The sequence below is a fragment of the Ogataea polymorpha genome (genome assembly GCF_001664045.1).
Source record: "Ogataea polymorpha strain NCYC 495 leu1.1 chromosome Unknown OGAPOscaffold_7, whole genome shotgun sequence".
Taxonomy (NCBI): domain Eukaryota; kingdom Fungi; phylum Ascomycota; class Pichiomycetes; order Pichiales; family Pichiaceae; genus Ogataea; species Ogataea polymorpha.
The window spans coordinates 258,769-282,046 of NW_017264704.1; the positions used below are offsets into that span (position 1 = coordinate 258,769).

At 53.6% G+C, this 23,278-nt stretch overlaps 16 protein-coding genes and 1 non-coding gene across 17 annotated transcripts; 10 read left to right on the forward strand and 7 right to left on the reverse strand.

Annotated features, from left to right (window-relative positions):
- Positions 1–33: 33 nt before the first annotated feature.
- Positions 34–2,291, reverse strand: OGAPODRAFT_17383 (uncharacterized protein). Its single transcript, XM_018355079.1, has one exon. The coding sequence runs from the start codon at positions 1,916–1,918 to the stop codon at positions 794–796; it is 1,125 nt and encodes a 374-aa protein (XP_018208603.1). The 5' UTR covers positions 1,919–2,291; the 3' UTR covers positions 34–793.
- Positions 35–2,291, forward strand: OGAPODRAFT_95779 (uncharacterized protein). Its single transcript, XM_018357811.1, has one exon. The coding sequence runs from the start codon at positions 41–43 to the stop codon at positions 770–772; it is 732 nt and encodes a 243-aa protein (XP_018208604.1). The 5' UTR covers positions 35–40; the 3' UTR covers positions 773–2,291.
- A 1,387-nt stretch (positions 2,292–3,678) lies between these two features.
- Positions 3,679–6,224, forward strand: OGAPODRAFT_17384 (uncharacterized protein). The gene has a single exon (XM_018355080.1). The coding sequence runs from the start codon at positions 3,689–3,691 to the stop codon at positions 5,297–5,299; it is 1,611 nt and encodes a 536-aa protein (XP_018208606.1). The 5' UTR covers positions 3,679–3,688; the 3' UTR covers positions 5,300–6,224.
- On the reverse strand, positions 3,679–6,224 carry OGAPODRAFT_83668 (uncharacterized protein). The gene has a single exon (XM_018356727.1). It carries the CDS (start codon positions 6,195–6,197, stop codon positions 5,301–5,303), a length of 897 nt encoding a protein of 298 aa, XP_018208605.1. The 5' UTR covers positions 6,198–6,224; the 3' UTR covers positions 3,679–5,300.
- A 53-nt stretch (positions 6,225–6,277) lies between these two features.
- On the reverse strand, positions 6,278–6,547 carry OGAPODRAFT_10293 (uncharacterized protein; the record flags this gene model as incomplete). The annotated part of the gene is made up of 2 exons (XM_018353144.1): positions 6,278–6,445; positions 6,479–6,547. The coding sequence occupies 2 exons, from the start codon at positions 6,545–6,547 to the stop codon at positions 6,278–6,280; spliced, it is 237 nt and encodes a 78-aa protein (XP_018208607.1).
- Positions 6,548–6,576: 29 nt separating this feature from the next.
- Positions 6,577–8,059, forward strand: OGAPODRAFT_103118 (uncharacterized protein; the record flags this gene model as incomplete). The annotated part of the gene is made up of 1 exon (XM_018353154.1): positions 6,577–8,059. The coding sequence occupies one exon, from the start codon at positions 6,577–6,579 to the stop codon at positions 7,822–7,824; it is 1,248 nt and encodes a 415-aa protein (XP_018208608.1). The 3' UTR covers positions 7,825–8,059.
- On the reverse strand, positions 7,853–8,176 carry OGAPODRAFT_10295 (uncharacterized protein; the record flags this gene model as incomplete). The annotated part of the gene is made up of 1 exon (XM_018353146.1): positions 7,853–8,176. One exon carries the CDS (start codon positions 8,174–8,176, stop codon positions 7,853–7,855), a length of 324 nt encoding a protein of 107 aa, XP_018208609.1.
- A 38-nt stretch (positions 8,177–8,214) lies between these two features.
- OGAPODRAFT_17385 (uncharacterized protein) lies at positions 8,215–11,160 on the reverse strand. The gene has a single exon (XM_018355081.1). The coding sequence runs from the start codon at positions 9,927–9,929 to the stop codon at positions 8,223–8,225; it is 1,707 nt and encodes a 568-aa protein (XP_018208610.1). The 5' UTR covers positions 9,930–11,160; the 3' UTR covers positions 8,215–8,222.
- An 86-nt stretch (positions 11,161–11,246) lies between these two features.
- On the forward strand, positions 11,247–12,727 carry OGAPODRAFT_95786 (uncharacterized protein; the record flags this gene model as incomplete). Its single annotated transcript, XM_018357812.1, has 1 exon — positions 11,247–12,727. The coding sequence occupies one exon, from the start codon at positions 11,247–11,249 to the stop codon at positions 12,675–12,677; it is 1,431 nt and encodes a 476-aa protein (XP_018208611.1). The 3' UTR covers positions 12,678–12,727.
- A 1,620-nt stretch (positions 12,728–14,347) lies between these two features.
- On the forward strand, positions 14,348–15,550 carry OGAPODRAFT_52698 (uncharacterized protein; the record flags this gene model as incomplete). Its single annotated transcript, XM_018355754.1, has 1 exon — positions 14,348–15,550. One exon carries the CDS (start codon positions 14,348–14,350, stop codon positions 15,548–15,550), a length of 1,203 nt encoding a protein of 400 aa, XP_018208612.1.
- On the forward strand, positions 14,450–16,791 carry OGAPODRAFT_17386 (eisosome component). Its single transcript, XM_018355082.1, has 2 exons — positions 14,450–15,897; positions 15,938–16,791. The coding sequence occupies exons 1-2, from the start codon at positions 15,812–15,814 to the stop codon at positions 16,758–16,760; spliced, it is 909 nt and encodes a 302-aa protein (XP_018208613.1). The 5' UTR covers positions 14,450–15,811; the 3' UTR covers positions 16,761–16,791.
- A 90-nt stretch (positions 16,792–16,881) lies between these two features.
- Positions 16,882–16,955, reverse strand: OGAPODRAFT_t80. The gene has a single exon. It is a non-coding gene; the product is annotated as a tRNA-Ile (tRNA).
- A 193-nt stretch (positions 16,956–17,148) lies between these two features.
- On the forward strand, positions 17,149–17,676 carry OGAPODRAFT_10301 (uncharacterized protein; the record flags this gene model as incomplete). The annotated part of the gene is made up of 1 exon (XM_018353150.1): positions 17,149–17,676. One exon carries the CDS (start codon positions 17,149–17,151, stop codon positions 17,674–17,676), a length of 528 nt encoding a protein of 175 aa, XP_018208614.1.
- Positions 17,677–17,763: 87 nt separating this feature from the next.
- Positions 17,764–19,791, forward strand: OGAPODRAFT_95790 (uncharacterized protein; the record flags this gene model as incomplete). The annotated part of the gene is made up of 1 exon (XM_018357813.1): positions 17,764–19,791. One exon carries the CDS (start codon positions 17,764–17,766, stop codon positions 19,750–19,752), a length of 1,989 nt encoding a protein of 662 aa, XP_018208615.1. The 3' UTR covers positions 19,753–19,791.
- An 87-nt stretch (positions 19,792–19,878) lies between these two features.
- On the forward strand, positions 19,879–23,182 carry OGAPODRAFT_17388 (uncharacterized protein). The gene has a single exon (XM_018355083.1). The coding sequence runs from the start codon at positions 20,710–20,712 to the stop codon at positions 22,147–22,149; it is 1,440 nt and encodes a 479-aa protein (XP_018208617.1). The 5' UTR covers positions 19,879–20,709; the 3' UTR covers positions 22,150–23,182.
- Positions 19,879–23,260, reverse strand: OGAPODRAFT_95793 (uncharacterized protein; the record flags this gene model as incomplete). The annotated part of the gene is made up of 1 exon (XM_018357814.1): positions 19,879–23,260. The coding sequence occupies one exon, from the start codon at positions 23,258–23,260 to the stop codon at positions 22,172–22,174; it is 1,089 nt and encodes a 362-aa protein (XP_018208616.1). The 3' UTR covers positions 19,879–22,171.
- On the forward strand, positions 19,893–20,474 carry OGAPODRAFT_25506 (uncharacterized protein; the record flags this gene model as incomplete). The annotated part of the gene is made up of 1 exon (XM_018355309.1): positions 19,893–20,474. The coding sequence occupies one exon, from the start codon at positions 19,893–19,895 to the stop codon at positions 20,472–20,474; it is 582 nt and encodes a 193-aa protein (XP_018208618.1).
- Positions 23,261–23,278: the final 18 nt, after the last annotated feature.

Below are 23,278 nucleotides of genomic sequence, written 5' to 3' on the forward strand. Positions count from 1 at the left end.
TTGATTTTTCTCGACGAAAAAATAACACGCCCGTCAAATTATGAAGTTGCTGTCATTACTCGTGTCCCTGGCCGTTGCCGTCTCAGGAGCCGCCGCAGAGCCTGCCGCAAAGCCGGAGATTGCCAAGGGCGACTTCAAGCCCACCGAAGAAAAACCCTTCGATTTGAGAGTTGAGTATCTTATCAAGGACAAGCAAACCTCGCCTACCGAGCTCATCGGCGTGGAAAATGGAGAGACCATCACGATCGACTACCAGTTCTACAATGGAGAGGAGGACGACTGCACAATTTTGGGTGTGGGGGGCAAGTTGATCTCGCCTGTCACCGGAGACACGCTGTACAACATCACCGCAACCAACATTGGGCCACTGTCGGTGGGCAGCCAAGAGGTTGTGTCGTTCTCTCAGAAGATCGGCATTGACCTAAACCCAGACTCGTACCTGGTTGTTCCGTCTATCTATGTTGTGTTCAAGGAGCAAATCATGATGCTTGGTTCGAGAAATCAGCTCATCCAGGTCGACGACCCTAATATCTCCATATTCAACCCCAAGTTGCTAGTTTTGGAGGTCATTCTGGCCGCCTCTGTCGGAGGCATTGTGTACTTCCTGTACACGCTCTTTGGCGCCCGCTACTTTGGCACGGTCAAGAAGGATGCCAGAAAACAGAAACTGCCTGCTACCAAACCGTCCAAGACGGCTCCTGCTAAGGTCGACGAGTCGTGGCTGCCAGAGACCCATCTCAAGACCAAGCGCAGAACCACCAGAAAGAACTAGACTAATAAATGTATTTAGTAACTATGCGTTCAGCCCCAGCTCCTCTAATATGCTGTCCACCGCCCTAATGTCCTGCTCGTACTGCCGTACGCGCTCCAGGTACTCGTCGCTCTCGACGCGCGCCATCGTCGGGTTCAGCGTCCCGCCGTCCTGGTCGATGGCATGTTTTTTCGCCAGATAGAACCGAATATCGTCGACCAGCTCGATCGTGTCGAACTCCTGCCGCTCGCTAATCCGTCGCGACGATTCCAGGATGATGTCGCAGAACTGCGGGTCCGCACAGAAAGCTTCCAGGTCCTGTGCTATTAAGTAGGCCACGCGGTCTTCCAGGCGGTGCACTTTGAACTCCCACGCCGCGCGCAGCACGTCGTAGACAGAGAACGACACCGTCGAGAAGTCCTCGATCGACGACAGACTGATTGCGGCAATCGTCTTGAGCCGGTCGATGAACAGCGCATCTGCAATCACGAGCGTCTCCATTGCAAACTGTGGAGGCACGTTCGCCTCGTCAAAATATAAATGTTTCAGCAGAATTTCCACCGTTTCTTCGGAGATCTCCATCATGTCCGACGACGGCAGCGAAATCACCGGGATCGCGTCTGCCTCGGCATGCAGACGCTCCAGGTCGACGACGCCGTCCTTCTCGAGCTCGCCAAAAACAGCGGTATCGTGGAACCCAGACGCAAACAGCGTGAGGTAGTACTCTGCCCTGGAAAAAATAGCTCTGTGCACGGCATAATGTAGGGTCCTGGACCCGGCTTGCGCGCGGAAAATAAGGTCTGCGTGCCAGGGGGCCACCAGCGCACGTTTCTCGGCTGCCGTGAGCTCTGTGTCCTTGACAATCTTGTTGGAGACGATTCCCTCGACCAGAATTTTCAGCTTCTGCCGCGCCGTCTCGTACATGGTGTGCTGCACTGTGTTTTTGGTTTTGTTGATGTCTGCGGCCGATGTCTGCGCCAGAATCATGTCCACAGCCACCCGCATGTATGTGAGGTCTGTCTGGTCCGCAACGCGACGCAGCTCGTCCACATCGACGCCCTTCAGATCCAGCGACGGCACCAGATATATGTACTCAAACAGGAACCGAAGAACCTGGGCGCTGGTGCCGCCAAAGTCCACGTTTGGCTGCGAAAAGTACCTCGACATCACCGTAAGCAAGAACCGGTGCAGTCGGAACTCGCCAATGCGCACGTCTGCGGTGGCAATGGGCGGTCTTTGCAGCAGAGCAGAGATGTGGGAGGCAAACGGCTGTGTCACGTCGACGGCCTTGGTGATGTCATACGAAAGCAGCAGGCTGCGGATAGCGTCTGTGAGCGCGCCGTAGATGGCCCGCGAGCCCTCGAACGTGTCTCTGTTGACAATGGCGCCCTTTTCCAGCAGCAGTCTTACCACTTTTTCGTGGCCACAGATAGAGGCGAGGATCAGCGGGGAGTAGTCCCACTCGTCCAATTGATTCACCTGGAGTTAGTGGCCGCGCACCAAAACACTTACGTTGACGCCCTGCGCGATGTACTTGTCGACGAGTTCAAAGTCGCCCTTTCGGCACGCCTGGCACAGATCTCTAAATTCCTGCGAAACATTAGCCATGAAATATTTTATTTATCTATTTATTTATTTTATTATATTTATTCTGCCATGAGGGTATATCTGAACAAGAGCCCACGGTCGGTAGCCATTGTGTCGGATGGATTTGCACTGCTGTTGCGAGAGATGCACGGCCAGGCGTCCAAAGAGAGCAAGCCCAAGTGCGTGATCGAGTTTGTGCCCGAGCAGCTCGTGCCATTGCACAAGTACGTGGAGGTCAGGGGACTCGGCGGATCCGAGATCCACGCAGTGTTGGGAATCGTGTGCATGAAGGGCCTGGTGTTTGTCGGTTTTGTGACCGGCCGATCGGAGGTCGGGTCGGTGCGCATCAACGAACGCATTTACAGAATCACAGCCACCACATTTGTGTGTCTGAACAGTGATTCGTACGACTATGTGCTGTTTGACGGGCGAATCAAAACACATGAGGATTTTCCTGAAATCCCTGTGCACTCGATAATCCGCCTGCTGGCCACAGGAACCTTCTACTACTCGCCGTGCTTCGACCTAGTGTCGCGGTTCCAGGAACGAGGAGTCCGCAGCGCACGGTCGGTCTCGTCGTTCAATCTTGTCGACGACTACGACGGCCGCTTTGCGTGGAACCGCAGCATGATCGGCCAGCTGCAACTGTTCCGCAACCGACTCAGCAAAGACGAAAGACGAGTATTTAACGCCGGCCAGTTTGTGGTATCGATAATCCGAGGTTTTGCTCAGACCGTGACCGTCAATGAGAACGAAGGGCTGCTCACAATCATCTCAAAACAGAGCTGTCTCAAAAGTGCCCCCATGTTCGGGCCGTACTGCGCCGACGACGACGGCAACGTGCCAAACTTTGTCGAGACAGAGATCATTCTTACCAACAGATACTACTGTTTCGCCCTGGTTCAGCTGAGCGGCAACGTTCCGCTCGTGTGGAAACTCGAGTCGCAGCTGGTCTCGACGAAAATCGAGTTCCCCAGGTCAGAGGAGGCGTCGAATGTTGCGTTCTCCAAACACTTTGAAACGCTCATTCTCGAACACGGCGCAGTGCACGTGATAGACGCCCTCTCCAAAAGCGGCGACCAGCCAGAACTCAGCCGCCGGTATGCAAAAATGGTACAGCAGTCGCCGTTTTGGGGCAGCCATCTCTCCTACACCAAGGCAGACATCCCGAGCTCGCTCATTTTCAAGTCCAGCTACCATTATCTGGCCCCGCTGATGCAGCAGATCTCGGACCATCTCAAGACCTACGAGGCTTTCTGTTTTGACATAGAGACACGCACATACGTTGGACGACAGTCTGGCGTCTTATTGGTCAATACGCTGGCCTCAACCGAACGGGCAAACACCATCATGGCTGCTGTGTCTGCCGAGGTGCTCGATTACTTTTTCAAATTTCTGAATTTTACTCCGGGTTCCGAGTTCTGGGCCAAGCACCAGTTCTTGTGGACAGAAAACGGATCATGTTTGGAAAGAATGGTGGAAGGGTACACCTCGAGCAAGGCCAAGACCAAGAGCGGTGGGTTTGTAGGCAAGGTTGCTGAAAAGTCCAAGAAATACGTCTCGTCGCCGTCGTCTGTGACGTTCAGCAAGCAGAACCAGTTTGACAAGCTGCTGGGCCAACGCGACTCGCAGGTGGAAGTTGAATTGTACGACCCGATCCATGATTACGTGATGGCCGAGCTGCAGAAACGGGCAGAGGAGTTCACAATGACCAAAGAGCTCACTCTCTGGACAGGCACGTTCAACGTTAACGCGATCAAATACGACGGCGACATTACGAGCTGGTTCTTCCCTGTGCCTGAAAAATACCAGGAGTATGACATCATAGCGGTCGGGCTCGAGGAGGTGGTGGAGCTGAGTCCCGGCAAGATGCTCAACATTGATGCATCCACCAAGATTTTTTGGGAGAAAAAAATCAAGGAGACGCTCAACTGGTTCAAGGAGGGAATCGTCTACACGCTGCTCAAAAGCGAGCAGCTGGGCGGGATTTTGAGCCTGGTGTTTGTCCAGGAGAAAAATTTCGAGTACATCAGCAATGTCGAGACGAGTTTCAAAAAAACCGGGTTCCGGGGTATTTCGGCCAACAAGGGTGGCATAGCCGTTGCGTTCGACTTCTCGTCCTCGATCCGGCTGTGTTTCATTGCGTCGCATCTGGCCGCTGGACACCACAACGTGGATGAGCGACATCAGAACTATAAGGCCATTGCCAACGGACTGCGGTTCAGACACAACAAGAGCATCCGGGACTTCGACTGTGTTTTCTGGGTCGGTGACTTCAACTTCCGGATTGACCTCCCCAACGAGCAGGTGCGCACGCATCTGGACGAGGTCAGGTTCTCGCCGCTGTTTGAGTACGACCAGCTCAACAAGCAGATGGCCACGGGTGAATCGTTCCCATATTTCAACGAGATGGCCATCAATTTCCCGCCAACGTACAAGTTCGACCGCGGCACAGACGTCTACGACACTTCCGACAAACAGAGAGTGCCTGCGTGGACGGACCGGATCCTGAGTCTTGCACGGAGCAAGAACGTTGTGCTGCGCCAGCTGGAGTACGGCTGTGCGCAGCAGATCAAGTTCAGCGACCACAAGCCGGTGTACGGCGTGTTCCACGCCAAGCTGGACATTGCGGACCAGAAGATCATGTCTGAGATCGAGAAACAGCTGTACGAGACGCGCAAAGTGGAGCTGGTGGGGGTGAACTCGCTGGTTTTGGCGCAGAACATCAACGAGTCGACTTTTTTGCTCACGCACGGCCTGCCTGCTCCGTCGGGCAAGACGACGGGGGCGAAGTGGTGGATCCCCGGCGGCACTTTGGGCAAGATTAAGGTGAGCTTCCCCGAGGTCGACAGCGGCAGGTACGTCATCAACCCCAAGCTGCCCCCTAACCCGTTTACGAAAACTACAGAGGAGGAGTTTGTGAGAAAACCAGTGGAATCGATTGGCCCGAACTCGGAGTGACTTATATAGCCTGCAACTTGATCGCGTCGCCCTTTCGGATGATCTGCGACCCGGTCCAGGACTCGCCTGGCTCCAGCGTGATGAAATCGTGCACGTGACCAGGCTCGATGCACACCATCTTGTGGAAGCCGTCCTTTGGCTCAAAGTCGGCCATACCTGCAGACTTGTTGGCCCACGGGTTCCACACCACCACGTCGGGCAAGTTTCTTCTCTCCACGTTGTGGACCACCTTGCCCAGCTCGATCACCTGCAGCAGCTTCTCGCACGAGACGTTTTGATAGATTCTGTCGAGCTCGCCGTTAAAGTCGATGGCCGGCGCCTTTTCCTCGTACGTCTCGGCCAGTAGCTGGTCGTAGCATGTTTCTCCCGGCAAGTTGTTCACCAATGTGTCGTCAATGTCGTTGACGGCCAGGTACGTGTGGAACAGCCAGTTGAACTTCCATGCCTTGGAGTCCGAGTTGGCCACCTCGATCGTTGTGATGAGCGCGTCTGGCTGCAGCTCGATCGTCAGCAGCAGCGTGAAGTCGTTGTCTCCGTTGTCCCATTTGGAGTACACCTCCCTGTTGGCCTGTTCGGGACCGAGACCAAACTGCACGGTTGGCGGGTTTTCTCTGGTCTGGCCCAGGAACTCCCAGGTGGAGTTTCGGGCAAAGCCGTGCTGCGGCAGCTGGTCGAACCCTGGCGCGCTGCTCTTGCCGAACACGGGGAACACCAGCGGGATGCCGCCTCTGACCGGCCTGGACCCGTCCAGCTTGGCCGCCGACGACAGCCACAGCTGCTCGACGCCCTCAATGGTCCAGGATGTGATGGTGGCTCCGTACAGCAGCACAGACACCTTGGTGTTTGGGTTTTCCGGGGAAATAAGCTCCACTTTGTCGTCGCTTGCTTCGATTGGCATGACACGTAGAAAAATGAATAAAATTACGAATTACGAATTGGAATTTAGTCTGCGTAGAAATTGTCCGGAAGTAGTTGCAATTAAATGCCTCCGTTATTTGTCTCAGGCTGGTCTGCGTTTGGCTGCTGCCCGTCGCCCACGTCAGCGTGCACGGTCTCCCGCTGTGCGGTGTCTGTCGTCTGCGACTGGCCGCTTTTCTCCAGATCGTCCATCCTGCTTTCGATCGCATCCAGCAGTTTCTCCAAATGCTAAAGTTAGCCATCGTCATGCCTGCTACCTACCGTCGCGGCCGCCTCGGCCTCGTTCAGTCTTTTGTACGCTTCTGCAAACTCCTCGTTGTCTAACGTCATAAACCGCGAACACGTTTTTTTTTTAATCCATGATTTTTCTCTTGTTTCTTCTGACCCCCTTGGCCTGGGCGCTGTCCTCGGCCCTGGAAGACTCCAAAACGCTTGTGGTGTACGATACACGCCTGCCGGAGTTTGAGTCGCAGTACTCGAAGCTCTTCGAGATGCTCAGGGACAGAAACCTGGAGCCTGAATTGGCACTGGTGGGTCCGGAGTCTGAGCCTCTTGAGCTGTTCAGAAACGGGTACAGACGGTACCAGAACCTGCTGATCCTGCCAACGACAGCAAAGGATCTAGTTGACACCGATACATTGCTCAGGTTCGTCCAGGACGGCGGAGACGTGTTCGTGGTGTCCGACAATACGGGCTTGCAGACCGACGTTGTGCTCTTTTTGAACGAATTGGGCATCTATCCAAGCCCAAAGGGCTACAAATACATTGATCACCACCAGGGCGACACACTGGAGGAGCCAGACGTCAATAACAAGGTTGTGCTGCACACAAACAAGCCTATTTTGTATAAGGATGGGTCTGTCGCATTGCTCTCGAACAGCGAGTTCCTGGTGCCTGTTGTGCGCGCTCCGCGCACGTCGTACACCTTTAATGTCGATGAGGGACGTGTCAATGCCGACTCGACGTGGCACTCCGGCTCCCAGGGGTATCTGTTTGTCGGACTGCAGGGCTTGAATAACGCTCGTGTTTTCTGGACCGGCTCGGCAGCTAGCTTCAAAGACGCGTCTTTCAACAAGGAGCTCGTTTCAGACCTGATAAACTGGACGTTCCAGATCTCTGGACTCATCAAGGCCACGTCAGTGACACATTACAACGAAAATGGAGATTCCGGCTACAAAATCAAAGATACAACAACCTTCGAAATCGGCGTGTCCGAGTGGGACGGCGAAAAATGGGCCCCATTCACAGGTTGCGAAGATCTTCAACTGGAGTTCGTTATGCTAGACCCATACTATAGACTCACACTTGCTCCTAAGCGCGTGGAGAACTCGTCGCAGATCTACGGCACCACGTTCCAAATCCCAGATCAACACGGCATGTTCACGTACAAGGTGCTCTACCAGCGCGAGGGATACAGCTTCATCGACGAGAGCGTGACCGTTCCTGTGCGCCATCTTGCCAATGACGAGTACCCGAGGTCCTGGGAGATCACCAACTCATGGGTGTATCTGAGCAGTGCTCTTGCGGTCATGGTGGGGTGGTTTGTGTTCGTGGTGGTGTTTGTCTATTCGGGAAACAAAAAGCTCGGCAAGGAAAAGACAAATTGAGAGGAAATAGCACCTGTATAATACATCTCTAGTTTGCCTTGACTATCCTGATATTATTTTTTTCCTTCCACTCGAGAAACTCTTTCTGCTGTTTCTTGAGCTCTTCTGTAAGTGTGGCCACCGACTTCTTCATGCCGTCCAGGTTCTCCTCCAGAATCTTGGCTGCGGTTCCAGCAACAAGTTCCACAAGAGATCCGCCAATCATGCGATAACACTTGCGTTCTGGAGGCACATCTTTCAGCGTGGCCAGCACAATCCCGTGCTCATCGATCTGCGAGTGCAATTGGACGATTTTTGTGTTGAGCGACTCGATCGTCTGCTGGAACTGGTCGTACTTGGCTTGGAGCGACATGAAAAAAATGAAAAAAAATAAGATATTTTTTATTTTTCTCCTATGGCTATGTACATGCTACCACCTCCGCGCATCTTTTGCACAGCTCGGCAGGACCCTCCACGGCGTACCGCCAGCAACGAGGACATTTTTCAAGATCTGTTTTCGTCACTGCGATAGAAATGTCACCGTCTGTAGTCTCCAACAAAACGTCCTTTGGACGCTGTGTGTTCAGGTGGAATTTAGACACCATCAAATACTCAGTCATCTGAGCCTCATACTTGGAAACAAGAGCCCCTAAAGCAGTCTGGGGAGCAACATCCACGTAAATTTCTGTTTCGGAGGCCATTTTCATGACTTCTGTGCTACGCAGCGTCTTGTCTATTGCAGCCTTGATCTGGTGACTGAGTTTTAGCAGCTGCTCCATCTCGGCTTCCAGCTCCGGATCCAGGTACTGTTGCGGAACTTCGTACCAGCCACGCATAAACGAAGACCGTAGCCCGTCCGTGACCAGCTCTGGCGAGTGATTCCACGCCTCTTGCGTCATGATCGGCATTATGGGAGCCACCACGCTCGTCAGCACCTTGAGCACCTCCACAAATACCGTCTGTGTGCTGCGTCTTTTCAGGCTGTCTGCAAAGTCCGTGTATAGAGGATCCTTGCGAATGTCAAAGTAAAGCGAAGAAAGGTCCACGTTGACCAGTTGATTCATGTCCTTGATGATTTTCGAGTAATTGTGCGCCTCGTAACACTGGCGAGCTTTCTTCTCGAACGATGCCAGCCGGGACAATATGTATCTATCCATGGTGTCCAGCCCGGCATATTCAACTTTCTGCTCCAGGTCGCCAATGTTTCCAAGCAGAAATCGGAACGTGAAACGCAATTTCTTCACCACGTCGGCGACCCTGTTCAAAATCACTGGCCCCACAGCCACATCCGACGTGTAGTCGGCCTGGGCCACCCAGAGACGCAGCCCATCAATCCCCAGACCAGGCACTTTCTTTGCTTTGTTCCCTTCAACAATATCGACCGGAACAATAGTGTTTCCAAGCGACTTGGACATTTTGTCTCCTTTTTCGTCCAGCGTGAACCCGTGCGTAATTATTTTCCCATAAGGCAGCACCGCAGACTCGCCAGGCGCAGTCGCACCGATCTTGGTCAGCACACTCGACTGGAACCAGCCCCGGTGCTGGTCAGAACCCTCCAAATACACGTCAGCCAGATATCCGCGTGCTACCGCCTCCGAAAGCAGTCCCGTGGACTCTAGGAACTGTTCCACCAAAGTCCAGCTCGAGCCGGAGTCAAACCACACGTCCATAGTGTCTGTGCCGCGAACGTAGTCGTCTGGGTTCACGTTGCACTCTGACGGAATCCATTTGTCCATTGACGACTCGCCAAACCAGCTCTCGACGTCCTCTGCGGCAATGACCTGCGAAATGCGCTCAATCACAAGGTCATTGATCAGCGGCTCACCCGTCTGCTTGTGGTACACCACCGGTATCGGCACGCCCCAGCTGCGCTGTCTGGAAATGCACCACTCGTTCCGCAAATTGATGAACGAGACCAGCCGGTTCGAGCCACGCGGCGGGAAGAACTGTACGTTTTTCTGGAGCAGCTCCGTGGTGACAGCCTTGATCTTACTCACGTCAATGAACCACTGCGGCGTCGAACGGATAATAATCGGCTTTTTCGACCGCCAGTCGTATGGGTACGAATGCGTGTAGTTTGGGTCCACATGGTAGCAGAGCTGTAGCTGCTCTAGTTTAGCCACCATTTTCTGTGTGCCCTCACCAAGAACACGCAGACCAACAAGCTCCTGTAAGTCGTTGTCCGGCAGCTCGTCCGTGTACTTTCCATGCTCGTTGACGGGCGAGTAAGGTTGAATATTGTGCTTTAGACACACAAAATAGTCGTCTTGTCCGTGGCCGGGAGCCGTGTGGACCAGACCGGTCCCGGCAGAGTCTGTCACGTGGTCGCCGTGCAGAATAGGAAGGCTCGTGTCTTGGCTGCTGCCGACAAGCAGCAGATTTCGGTAGCGGCAACCGAGCAGTTCTGAGCCGGGAATTTGAACGCCCGTCTCACGTAATTGAGGATCGATCGTTCTTAAAGAATTCACCAGTTTCTGGGCCACAATCAGCCGGTCGCCCTTCGATTCCACTATGGTGTACGTCGTGTTCTCGTTGACGCAGATCGCCCGGTTCGCCGCCAGCGTCCACGGCGTCGACGTCCATATGAGAGCGTACACGGGCTCGGGGCCAAACGGTTCTGGCGGACGCTCCAGCGGAAACTTGACATAGATTGCGGTCGAGTGGTGCTGCGGGTTGTACTCTAGCTCTCCTTCGGCCAGCGCCGTGGCGTTCTCGCACCCCCAGTAGACCGGCTTTTCCTGTCTTTTGATGAGGTTGTTGTCAAACAGTCGTTTGAACACGCGCAGCTGTCGCACAACAAAGTCCTTGTCGAGTGTTTTGTATGGATTGGCAAAATCTCCCATAATGCCCATACGTTGGAATTGGGCCGATTGGGACTGCTGTGTCGAGAGCGCATGCTGTTTGCAGAGCTCGATAATCTCCAGCGGTTTCAGCCTGGCCTCGAGCGCAACCAGCTCGGCCTCGAGTTCTGGATTGGGGCTGGTCTTGAGCTTTCGTTTGATCTCCTTTTTGCGCGTCTTTTTGTGCTGCGCGATCTGTTCCAGTGCCTTCAGTTCGATCGGCAAGCCGTGGCAGTCCCAGCCGGGACGAAAGTGCACTTTCTTGCCGCTCAGAAGCTCAAATCGCACAATTATGTCCTTGAGAATTTTGTTCAGAGCATGTCCAATGTGCAGATCGCCATTGGCATACGGGGGGCCGTCGTGCAGAATGAATAGCTCTTGTATACTTTTCACTTCGCGACGGTTGTTCCAGTCGTACAGTTCCGTCGTGACCTGCGGCAGCAGCAGTGTCTGCACCGCGTGCTGATCAGTGCGGCCGGGGAATTTCGTCTGCGGCAGCCGGACAGTCGCCGAGAACGAGGACTTGGGGCGGACAAAAACCCGCTGGAGCATTGAAGTGTATTTTTTTTCAAATTAATTTGATTTATTAATATTTTTTCACCAATGTCTGCAATCGACTCTTCTTCGGTCAGTCCAGTATGCTCGCCGTCGGAGTTCCGGATCCACAACAGAAGAGGTTCGCTGCTGGACGTTGGAGGTGAGAACTCGATTAACAATTTTGCCTCTGCCGTTCGACGCTCGGTTAATTATCTCTCCTCGTCGGTAGGGTCCAGAACGACGCTCGACTCCGAGTCTGTGGTACCAAGCAGCCCGCGCGTGACACCGCAAATGCCGCCCGAAGAGCACACGCCGCTGCTCGAGCCACCCAAGGATGACGTCTCGGAGATCGTTATCTCTCTTAGGAGCACTCCCATGCAGACAGTTTTCAACTCCATCAACGTTCTGATCGGACTGGGCATTTTATCTATCCCGCTGGCATTCCGGCTGGCCGGCTGGGTCATGGGCACGGCCATACTGACGCTTGCAGCGCTCTCAACGCGATACACGGCCGTGCTACTGGGCCGGATCCAGACGCGCAACCAATCTCTGAGAACGTACCACGACATTGCACAGCACGCGTTCGGCACGCGCGCCAGCGTGCTAGTGTTTGTCGTGTTTGCGTTGGACCTATACGGCGCGAGCGTGACGATGGTGATTCTGTTTGCGGACTCGTTCCACGCCATTTTCCAGGGTCTCTCGCTGACGTTTTTTAAAGCCGTGCTGTGCGCGGGACTGGTGGTGCTGAACGCGCTGCCGCTGCGCATTTTGTCGTTTTTGAGTTTTGCCGGCATCGTGTGCACCACGGCGACTTTTTGCGTGGTGCTGGTATCTGGGCTGCTGCACCGCACTCAGCCCGGCTCGCTGCTGCACCCGGCACCGACAAACCTGTGGCCGGCGTCGCTGCTGGACCTGTGCTTCAGTCTCGGCCTATTTCTTGCGCCCTGGGGCGGACACGCCGCGTTCCCAGAGGTGTACGCCGACCAGAAACGGCCCGAAAAATACGCCGCGTGCATGTCGACCGCGTTCTTGTTCAGCTACTCGATGGACCTCGCCACAGGCATCGTAGGGTTCCTCATGTTCGGGCAAACTGTGCAGGACGAGGTGACAAAAAATGTCCTGCTTAATAAAGCGTACCCGGCATGGACTCGAACGACGATCGTCGTTTTGATGGGCATTTTGCCGCTCTCAAAGTTGCCGCTCGTGTGCCGCCCCATTCTGTCAGCCCTGGACCGTCGGCTGTCCCCGCTGGCCGCCAGACTCGCCGTCAGTGGCGTGCTACTTGTGTCGTCGCTGATAATCACAAATTTCGGCAAAATCATGTCGCTGCTCGGCTCCGCTATCTGCTTCATCGTCTGCATCACGCTGCCCTTGCTGTTCTACCTACGGCTCTACCACAGTGAACTTTCCCCGACCGCACAGTTTCTGCTCGCTCTCATGGCCTTTGTGAGCGCGCTGCTCACCGTCGCCGGGTCGATCGCCGTGCTCCTGGTGTGAGGAGTAGAGGGATCGAACCCTCCCTCAGATTTTCCTGTAATTAAAATAAGTATCCCCCATGAACACGCTTATTTCCGATCACGACGAGGGAATGGCCACCATCTGGTGAGTTTCCGTAAATTTCCACTAACAGTAGGCTTCTGGCGACCCTGGGCTCCCGCACGGCCCACTCGCGGCTCACACGGCGCAGAATTGAGCAGGTCTCGATCCCTGCCGCGTGCCGGGCGATCGCGAGCCCGCTGTTCGACGCGCCGCTTCGCCATACATCCAGCCTGTTGTACGGCGTAACCCTCGTGTACAAGCAGAAGACCGAGTACTCATTCCGTACGTGTTTTTTCGCCGGCTACTAACGTTCAGGAGAGACGCATGCTATTAGGACTCAGGTTGCCCGGGATCTGACTGAGGGCCATAGGGCTGTCGTGAGTGAGCTCAGCGCTGCAATCGAGGCCGCCATGCACACGCGGCCGGTCAACGTGCTGCGGGACGACCCCAACTTCGACATCGAGGTGGGCATGCTGTCGGAGCTGGACCCAGAGCCGGCAGACCCCCACACAGGCGCTCAGCAGCGGCAGATCCGCGAGTTTGATATGCAGCACGCACTTGTGGCTGAATCGTCGGTCTCGGACACCTCGAGCACGGTGTTCACGCGCGACTCTGTGCACACTGGCGCAACTGGGTTCAGTGGGGGCGGGCGGTCGCCGCAGGGCTCTGTCGGGTCGGTCGGCCCGCTAGACGACATCATGAACCAGAGTCTTGGCCAGCTGGAGTTTTCGTTCGACGAGCACGGCAACGTGATCGCCAATGCGGCAGGCACCGGGGTCGGCGACGTGCTGGACGTCGATCTTGATTTCGACCTCGAAGGGCCCGAGTTACCCGAGCTTCCGCAACAGCAGGACACAGAAGTGTCAGTTGTGGACCTGGAGACGCCCAAACGGCTGCGCAGCGACGCCGGACGGCTGAAGTTACGCAGACTTGTTTGCGACACTGAGATCTCGATTTCCACCGCCAAAATGGAACAGGACCGCGAGCGATACTCGGAGCTGATGGTCTCCGGCCGCAGTATGCCGCAAGAGACGTGCATGGATCTGATTGGTGCAGAGTTGCAGAAGCTGCCGCCCTTCCTGCGATCGCTGCTGCATTCGACAGTTGCTACCAATACGTCTCGCCGCTACAGCCGTGCTTCGAGCGTGTCGTCCATTGAAGAGGCCCGGCGTGCGCTGTCTGGCCAGTCGTCGCGACGGGGAAGCATCTCGAGCGCACATATCCGGTTCGAAGAGCCAATCCAAGACTTGAGCCCTGTCGCGTTTGAGAACGACGACGCGATGCTCGACATCAGTTTTGGCGACGCGTCCGAGTTACGCGACGAAAACCGTCTGCACAAGTTTCATGAGGTGCTGGTAGAGGCGTGTCGCGCACACGGCCGCAAACAGGACGATAGCGAGCGGTCTGATCTGAGGCAGATCAGTTTTGACGTGCTGGTGGGACTGTGCTCGAGAAAGGCCGCCGTTCAGCAGTTCAGCAACCTCCTTGAGCTCTGCTCAAATAGTGTGGTATATTTGGAGCCAATTGGCATGAATGGGCGGTCCAAATGGGAGCTCCTGCAGCCGGAAAATATCAACATCGTTGCACAGGTCTGAAAAATCATTTTAATTTTATTTTTTCTTATTTTCATGTCTCTACCAGATTACGAGCCATCAAGCTGGACCACGTCCTCAAACGAGGCCCTCCACGTGTCGCTGGCAGAGCCAGAGGGCGCGTTTACTTTCAACCCCACATTCACGTACCCGATCTTTGGAGACTCCGAACAGATCTTCGGGTACAAGGGCCTCCGAATCGACCTTGCTTTTGACTGCCGGTCCATGTACCCATTTCTCGGCATCAAATTCGAAAAGAAGCTATCTGATGATGTGAAGGATGTTGAGAAGACGATATTGGAGTTTCTTCCCAAGGAAACAGTTGTCAAGGACGAGGCATTGTGGCTAAACAAAATTGAAGAGGAAAACTTCGAAATCCCGGGCAAGCCAGTATATACATACCAGGTCGATGGCGAAACGTACAAGATCTTTAAGTTCAAGCTCAACGATGCAAATGGGCTCAAATTGCACTTGCGAATCCAGATCTTCGTCCTGTTGTTCATCGAGGCCGGCTCCTACATCGACAGCACCGACGATGTGTGGGAGATCTACGCGATCTATAAGTGTCCCGAGGGGAAGAAAGAGTCATTTGTCGGATTCAGCACGGCCTATTCCCACTGGAAACACCCAGGAACGGCTGTTCACGACGCTTCAGAGACTCTGGAGTTACAATTCCGCAAGAAAATCAGCCAGTTTATTGTGCTTCCTCCATACCAATTAAAGGGCCACGGGAAAAACCTATACAATTGCATGGTGGACGAATGGCTTGCAGACGACAAAGTCAAGGAAATCACCGTGGAAGATCCAAGCGAGGCGTTTGATGACCTGCGCGACCGCTGCGATCTAGAGCGACTCAACAGGGCAGACTTTCTTAACGGCGTCAAGCTGCCGATTGACAAGGCGTGGATCGAAAAACAGGTTGCAGTGCACAAAATGGACCGCAGGCAATTTGAGAGATGCGTGGAGATGACGCTATTGTGGATGTTGCAGAACAAGAAAGGTGGTGTCGAGAACCTGAGCGAAAAGAATGTGCGTTTACAGATCAAAAAGAGGCTGTACCTGAAGAACAGAGACGCGTTGGGCGAACTGGAAAAGGCGGACAAGATGGACAAGCTACAGACGGCGTACGAGCGACTACGCGAGGACTACGAGCGGATTTTAGAGAAGGCCAGTCTTGCGACAGGCGTTAAAAGAGAGCAGTTGCACGAGTTGCCCGGTGCAAAGCGTGCAAGGGTGTGAAATTTTTGCTTGTGGGCTCTGGAGATCTGAAATTGTGAAGTCAGCAATTACGTTATGCAATGGTCCCAATCTGGAAGCCACAATATTCCCAAAGAAGAAGCAAAAATTATGGGACACTGCCACAGCAACAGTGTTGCGCCCTTTTAACCCAATGCGGAATCAAATGGTCGCATAAGGAAATCAACACCTGAAAGTGTACTAACTTGCTAGAGTTGATAAAGAACTTTATTTCCAAAGGTATTTGAACTCATCGCTATTGCAATGCACAGAACTTATTCTTTGAGATCTTCCAGAGCCCCAACGGCCTCCCAGTTGGCCACTCCGCCACCACCTCCATCGAGCACCAAGTAAGTCGTCGGCACGCGTTTTTTCAACTAACCATACTAGGGGTAAATTCTTTGGTACCACCTCCATTGCTTCCTCCATCAGGAAGTCTGCTGCTGGATCGTTTGGTCCAGAGCTCTCAAAGAAACTCTCTCAGTTGATCAAGATTGAGAAGAATTTCGAAAGAAGCGTCGAGCTTGTCGCCAGGGAGAGAAGGGCTGTCGCCAAGCAGCTCTCTCTCTGGGGAGAGGAGAATGATGACGATGTTTCGGACGTCACCGACAAATTGGGAGTTCTGATCTATGAGATTGGTGAGCTGGAAGACCAGTTTATCGACAAGTACGACCTGTACAGAATCACCCTCAAGAGCATCAGAAACATTGAGGCCTCTGTTCAGCCATCGAGAGACCGGAAACAGAAAATCACCGACGAGATTGCTCACCTGAAGTACAAGGATCCTCAGTCTCCTAAGATCCCAATCTTGGAGCAAGAGCTCGTCAGGGCCGAGGCCGAGTCGCTTGTTGCTGAGGCGCAATTGTCCAACATCACGAGAGAAAAACTGAAGGCTTCTTTCCTGTACCAGTTTGACGCGTTGAGAGAGCTTTCTGAAAAGCTTGCTCTGATTGCCAGCTACGGAAAGGCTCTGCTCGAGCTGTTAGACGACTCTCCAGTGACTCCTGGTGAGACCAGACCTGCGTACGACGGCTACGAGGCATCTAAGCAGATCATCATCGATGCTGAGAATGCTCTGGCTTCCTGGACTTTGGACAATTCCTACGTCAAAGAGCCTGCTCTTTCTCTGCACCAGACTGTCGACGATGTCTACGAAGAGCACCAGACTGAAGAAGCTGAGGCTCAATGGGCCGAGCACGAGAACCAGCAGTAAACTTGCTATGTAGTACTAAATGTTCATTACGTGTAAGGTTGGTAAAAAAAAAGCGGCCACATGCAGCAAAGAAGGGCGGGCGCATGCTGCATGGAAGGAAAGTATTGCGGAGTGAAAAAAATGGTTCCTAGCAGGATCGAACTGCTGATCCCCGCGTTATTAGCACGATGCCTTAACCAACTGGGCCAAGGAACCTGGAACGATAATGTGGGGGCGCCTCTCCCACATACTCTCGCTCCGCCCTCCACAGGTCATCGGCGTTTGCTGCGCCTGGGAACGTGAAACACGTAGCCACAGCCGAAAACGGTAACCCGAAGAGTTTCGGCTTGCAACTGATCCAGGTATAAATAGACCACGTCTGCCTCTAGTCCAGCCTTCATTAACGCTCATGTCTGCTAACGAATTCTACTCATCGGGCCAACAAGGCGAATATCAACAGCCTCAACAACAAGGACAACAGCAACAGGTTGGCGCAGACGGCGACAGGGGCCTTCTCTCGACTGTTGTGGGGGGCGCTGCTGGAGCGTATGGAGGATCCAAGCTAGGTGGCTCGCACTCTAAACTGGGAGGCATTGCCGGTGGCTTGCTCGGAGCATTTGCAGCCAACAAGATCGAGGACAAGGTTGAGCAGAAATGGGAGCACCAGCAGGGTGGCTATGGGGGGCACCACCACGGGGGTCCAGGCGGTCCAGGGGGCTACGGTGAGCAAAGAGGTGGCTTTGGCGGGCCCCAGGGACCTCCCCACGGAGGCCCGCACGGAGGTTTCCAGGGCGGTTTCCAGGGCGGTTTTGGAGGTCCTCCGGGCGGTCCCCAGGGAGGCTTTAATGGCCCACCTGGCGGTTATGGTGGCCCACAGGGCGGTTTCGGGGGTCCCCAAGGAGGCTTTGGAGGGCCAGGCCGCCAGGGTGGATGGTAAATAGAGAGCAGTAGGTAACGGTTAGAAATGCACTTTTACCCGGCCCATGAAAAATTGTGTCCTGCTAAAGCTTTCTTTGTGTTAAGCATGAGTTATATTGCGGGCGAGAACGTGCACTTTGACTACGAAGGGCACTCTGTCCGCATGAAACCGCAAGCGAGAACCCATGCTGGCGCAAAAGTGAAGGTCCAGGTCCAGCTCAACAACGAGAAAGACGAGTATCCGGAGTCGAGGGTTATCAAGATAGGCGAGAACGGCGACGTTGTGGTGAGCGAGCTGAGCGAGCTGAGTTCTGCGGATGCACACAGTCATTCCGAGCACAGTGATGACGACTACTGTCACTCGTGCGACCACGATAACTGCTCGGAGCACTTTGAGGACTACGACGAGGACTACGACGAGTGCGTGCACCACCAGCCGCCCATGACGCACGAGAAATTGTACTGGAGCGGCACATTGCCGAGCGTGGAGGAGCGCGAGCAAGTGCGGGAGTTCTGGACGCAACTGGACGAGCAGAAGCGCCGCGATCTGCTCAACGTCGAGTATACCGAGGTGTACAAGGTTGTACACGAGAACCCGCCCGGGTGCAACTGCCGGGGCTGCAGCGGGCCGAAAAAGGCGTTTGAGCGCGATTTGGAGAAGCTGTACCATGCAATGCGCATGACTGCGAACGAGGATCTCGAGCTGAGCTCGGCCCTGGTGCACGAGATGCTGGGGCTTGAGGACCCGAAGCCGGCCCCGACAACGATCCAGGACATCGGCCGTGTGGCCGACGATATACTGAACAACAATGGCAGCTCGTTCATTGATCTGGTGGAGCAGCTGGACGAGGAGCGCGGTCTCCGACCTGACGACGACGGCGACGACGAGGAGTACGACTATGACGAGGAGTACGAGCTCGAGAGCGAGCGGCAACGCAAGCAGCTTCACAACGCGTACCGGTATCTGCAGGTGGTGATTGCGCGGATCATCAGCGGGCGGTTGGTGGCGGCCTACAAGGAGAAAGTGGCCGAGGACAGCACGCGGCAGCTGATCGAAGAGCTGGAGGCAGAGGAGCGCCGCAAGAAGGAGAAGGAGGAAAAGGAACGCCGCAAGAAGGAGAAGCTCAAAGAAAAGAAGCGGTTGCAGCAGCTGGCCAAGGAGGAGGAGCGCCGCAAGCGCCAGGAGGACAAGCTTGAGCAGGAACGCATACACCAGGAGGAGATGCGGCGAAAAACCGAAGAGGGCCGCCGGCGCAAGGAGGAAGAGAGACGCAAGCGTGAGGAGGAACAGCGGCGCCGCGAGGAGGAGCAACGGCGCCGGCGCGAGGAGAAGCAGCGCAAGGAGGAGGAGAAGCGACGCGAGAAGGAGCGCCAGGAGCGCGAGGCTGCTCTCAGCGCCCAGCCACCCACAAATGGCTTGTGCGCACCCGCCAACAGTTCTGTCGACGGCAATTCCGCCTCCGCCCCGGTGTCGTACTCCGCGGAACAGCTCAGCCAGCTGCTCTCGAAGCTGAACATACCTGTCGACAAGCCGGCTCCCGAACCAGTGCCGGCCACACAGCCCGTCGCGCAGTCCTCCCTCCCCCAGAACCCGCCACATAGCCTGTTTGACTTCCCGGAACCGCAGCTGCCCTCCCTTACGGTGCCACAGCTCTCCACGCTGGACCTGTTCCCAGACTCGCTCCCACAGCTCAAGGAACCGTTCCCGTCCATCAACAGCTCGATATGGGACCTGCCGGCATCGCAAAAGTCCATCTGGGGCCCCTCTTCCATCTGGTCAAAGCCGTCTGCGCTTTCGCCGGCTCAGATTGAGGCGGTGCAGATCGAAACGATCAAAGCAACTGCAACGCTGGTTGCCGACAACCAGTGTTATCCGGCAAATCTACTCTACACATGCACCCGTAAGGCAATGCTGTCTTCGTACAGTCTGGACCTGACAATGGATCAATTCGCAGACAGTCTCGCGTCCAAGGTGAGCCAGAAGCTGGGCGTCGCGTTCGACATCATCTACGACGAACTGGCAACGCCCGCGTTGGTGAAGGTGTCACCTGTCGCGACCGACGTGAGCATAAATACGTGGAATATCGGGTTTTAAGGCTCATTATATAAGCAACCTGTATCTAACCATTTTCTGACATCCTGGCCTGCTGCTACCCTGGAAAAAATAATTTTTTTCCAAATTTCAATGTCTAATTTTATGGACGATTCCCCTAATTGACATATTTCCCTAGTCCAATGTCTCAGAACGTCATCAAGCGGAAAATCGTCATTGTGGGAGACGGCGCTTGCGGTAAGACATCGCTCCTGTACGTGTTCACCCTCGGGGAATTCCCAACAGAATACCACCCAACGGTGTTTGAAAATTACGCAACAGATTGCAGAGTCGATGGCAAGCCCGTGCGCTTGGCCCTGTGGGACACTGCAGGCCAGGAAGAGTACGAACGGCTTCGACCATTGTCATACTCAAAAGCGCACATCATTCTGATTGGGTTTGCGTTGAACGCTCCCGATTCTCTAGATAACGCAGGCATGAAATGGGCACAGGAGGTGAAAACATACTGTCCGAACGCGCCCCTCATACTGGTTGGGCTGAAAAAGGACCTCAGGCCCGAAGATGATGGCACAGACGAATACTATGACCAGAAATATGTCCGAAAAGAAAAGGCCGAACAGGTGGCTCGTCTCATCGGCGCCCGAAAATACGTCGAGTGCTCCTCATTGACAGGAGAAGCGGTGGACGATGTTTTCGAAATTGCTACTCGTGCCAGTCTCTTGCTCAAAGAAACTTCAGCCTCTGGCTGCTGTACCATCACCTAATTTGCTCGGAATCTCCGACGTTTCGCTCCTTATACGCCAAAAACCAACTTCGCTCGTTTATTGTCATGTTGCGCTCATGACCCCAGTTACCTGAAGTCTTTGCTATTTCACCAGATATCCTCAGTCCTATCCTTGCCTTCTAATAGCCGGCCCACCTGATACCCAACTACCAGGTCTAAGGTGTAGATCGGTGCCTTAAATAGTTGATGTCTAATAACAATTATTTTCAACCGTGATGATTTTCACTTTTGGGTCCGTCAAAAGACACTTTTCGTCAGTAGCGCTGCCCACGGTCTATGCATTGTCGACGTACCCCGCTCGATCGGCCATAGCCGTCGTCAGAATCACCGGCTCGTCCTCGGTATCGATATATCAGGCTTTAACGGCCAGACAGCAGCCCAAACCACGAATAGCCACTCTCGCCAAGCTCTACCACCCTAAAACCAAAGTTCTTCTAGATGAGGCCATAGTTCTGTATTTTAAAGGCCCAAATTCGTATACCGGAGAAGATATGCTCGAGCTTCATCTCCATGGAGGTACCGCAGTGATCAAGTGCATAATGGAAAGCCTGGACCTCTTGCACACTCCTGCAAACCCAATAAGGCCAGCAGAGCCTGGAGACTTTTCCAAAAAGGCGTTCCAGAATGGTAAAATGGATCTTACCCAGGTCGAGGGCATTAATAGTCTGATCCACGCAGAAACTGAACGACAAAGAGCTTTGTCCCTAGCTTCCATGAAGGGAGAAACCAAAGAACTATTCCACCATTGGCGGGAGAAAATCTTGAACACATACGCCCTCATCACGACATTAATAGATTTTGGAGAAGAGCATGACATTGAAGAAGTCGGCCAATTGTTCGAAAGAGCAGAGTCTGATATCAAATCACTAGAAACCGAAGTAAGAAGGTACCTGGAAAGAGTCCAGCGGTCACAGACATTAGTGGATGGGTTCAAGATTACGCTGTCAGGCCCGCCTAATGCTGGAAAATCATCTCTTTTGAACACTATCGCTAACGAAGACCGGGCCATTGTGAGCGAGATTGAAGGCACGACTAGGGACTCGATCGAGGTGCCTCTAGACATCAATGGATATAAAGTCGTGATTGGCGATACAGCAGGGATCAGAAATGCCGAAAACCAAATTGAACAAGAAGGAATTAGAAGAGCGAAAATGAAGACTTCGGAAGCAGATCTAAACCTGGTTCTCCTCCCGTGCACCCCTCTAGAGTTGAAGAAAGAAATGAAAGACCATATTCGTTCATGTGATAAAGAGAAGTTGTTGATAGTTCTGAATAAAAGTGATCTGGTTACCCCTGACCAGGTCGGAAGCTTGGTAGCGCAACTAGAACAGGAATTTGAGCCAAAGGAGATCAAAGTCATCAGTTGTCGCAACAAAGATGGTATACACGATCTTTTGAATACCATAACGCAGAAGCTTGATCATTGGACCCAGGACGAGCCGATTTTTGTGTCTAGCAGAGTACAAAACATTATTCAACACGATCTGCTTTTTGGATTTGAAGAGTTTTACATGCATTCTAAATCCAACGACGTGGTCCTCGCCGCTGAGGCGCTCAAAATTAGCATGGAGGGTATCGGAAAGATCACTGGCGAGGCCATCGGGGTAGAAGAGATTTTGGGATCGATTTTTGCAAATTTCTGCATCGGCAAATAGTCAACTCTAATAGCGACATTACTCATTTCCGCAACGATTGTGCCAGATCATTGAGTTTGGTGGTGACTTTGGACGTGTCAATGCTTATCCGGGTCGGTGGAGGTTTTTGCTCTGTTTGTGGTGACGGCACTGGGGCTTGGTCTTTCTGATTTTGTTCCTGGTAGTAGCCAGGAACTTCTGTTCTGTCCGTTGGGGCGCCGGGCAGATCCGGCACTTTCCAAAAACCGCCTACTCCATTGAATAAGTCATTCACACCAAATCTGCGGGGCAGATAAGCTCTGCCTAGATTCTCAGCCATCAGCGGAAAGGGGAAGTACAGAGAGTAAAATAGCACGCCGTACAAAATGCCCACACCCATCCCTGCCACCACGTCACGAACAAAATGTCTGTTATCAGAAATTCTGGAAAACGCAATAGTAGATGAAATGATTATAGGATACATCAAGGAGATGATGCTTTTGCAGGATAGACCTCTTCCGTCAAACAGATTGAGTTTTCCGGCGGTGAACAGAAATTGGACGGCGGATGTAGTGGTGATTGTCGACGCATGGCCGCTTGGAAAGCTTCTCAATCCCTCGAAAATAAGTCTGTGTGACGGGTTCGCGCAAATTCCGATTGTACTCAGCGAGCCCAACTGCTGCGAGGCAAATGTGAAAGGAACGCATCTGGTAAGAAAGTCGGGACGAGGAAGCGCAGAAACGTTTTTCAGAATAACCACAGTGAACAGTTGGAATGCAGAGGCACCTAACATTGCGAGCAGCGCACAGTGGATATCCCATGCCTTGCGAGAAGGGGGCAGCTTGGTGACTAAAGAGCCCGCTAGAACCACAGCCAAACTTGGCACCACAACGGCCATGACCACAAGCAGCCAGATTGGGGCTAGAGTCTTTGCCTCCTGAACGTACATGTGCATGATCGATGGGTCCTTAACGTCAAAGTCGCTTGTCCGTGGCGTTCCAAACACCCCATAAAAAATGGCCCCCAAAAGGATAACTATGTAGAATGCCCAGTCCAGAACGTACGATATAAACGTGGGAAGCGAGACATCGTGGCCGTTGACGACCATGAATGTTTCCTCAAACTCAAACTCTGCTCCTTGTGAGAAAAACATTGGGTATATTTAGAAAAA

Bases quoted from the DNA above. Each gene is read 5' to 3' on its own strand.
- OGAPODRAFT_95779 (XM_018357811.1), top strand. From the start codon at position 41: ATGAAGTTGCTGTCATTACTCGTGTCCCTGGCCGTTGCCGTCTCAGGA.
- OGAPODRAFT_17383 (XM_018355079.1), bottom strand. From the start codon at position 1,918: ATGTCGAGGTACTTTTCGCAGCCAAACGTGGACTTTGGCGGCACCAGC.
- OGAPODRAFT_17384 (XM_018355080.1), top strand. From the start codon at position 3,689: ATGGCTGCTGTGTCTGCCGAGGTGCTCGATTACTTTTTCAAATTTCTG.
- OGAPODRAFT_83668 (XM_018356727.1), bottom strand. From the start codon at position 6,197: ATGCCAATCGAAGCAAGCGACGACAAAGTGGAGCTTATTTCCCCGGAA.
- OGAPODRAFT_17385 (XM_018355081.1), bottom strand. From the start codon at position 9,929: ATGGTGGCTAAACTAGAGCAGCTACAGCTCTGCTACCATGTGGACCCA.
- OGAPODRAFT_17386 (XM_018355082.1), top strand. From the start codon at position 15,812: ATGCACAGAACTTATTCTTTGAGATCTTCCAGAGCCCCAACGGCCTCC. The intron at 15,898-15,937 runs GTAAGTCGTCGG...TAACCATACTAG, and splicing joins CCACCTCCATCGAGCACCAA to GGGTAAATTCTTTGGTACCA.
- OGAPODRAFT_17388 (XM_018355083.1), top strand. From the start codon at position 20,710: ATGATTTTCACTTTTGGGTCCGTCAAAAGACACTTTTCGTCAGTAGCG.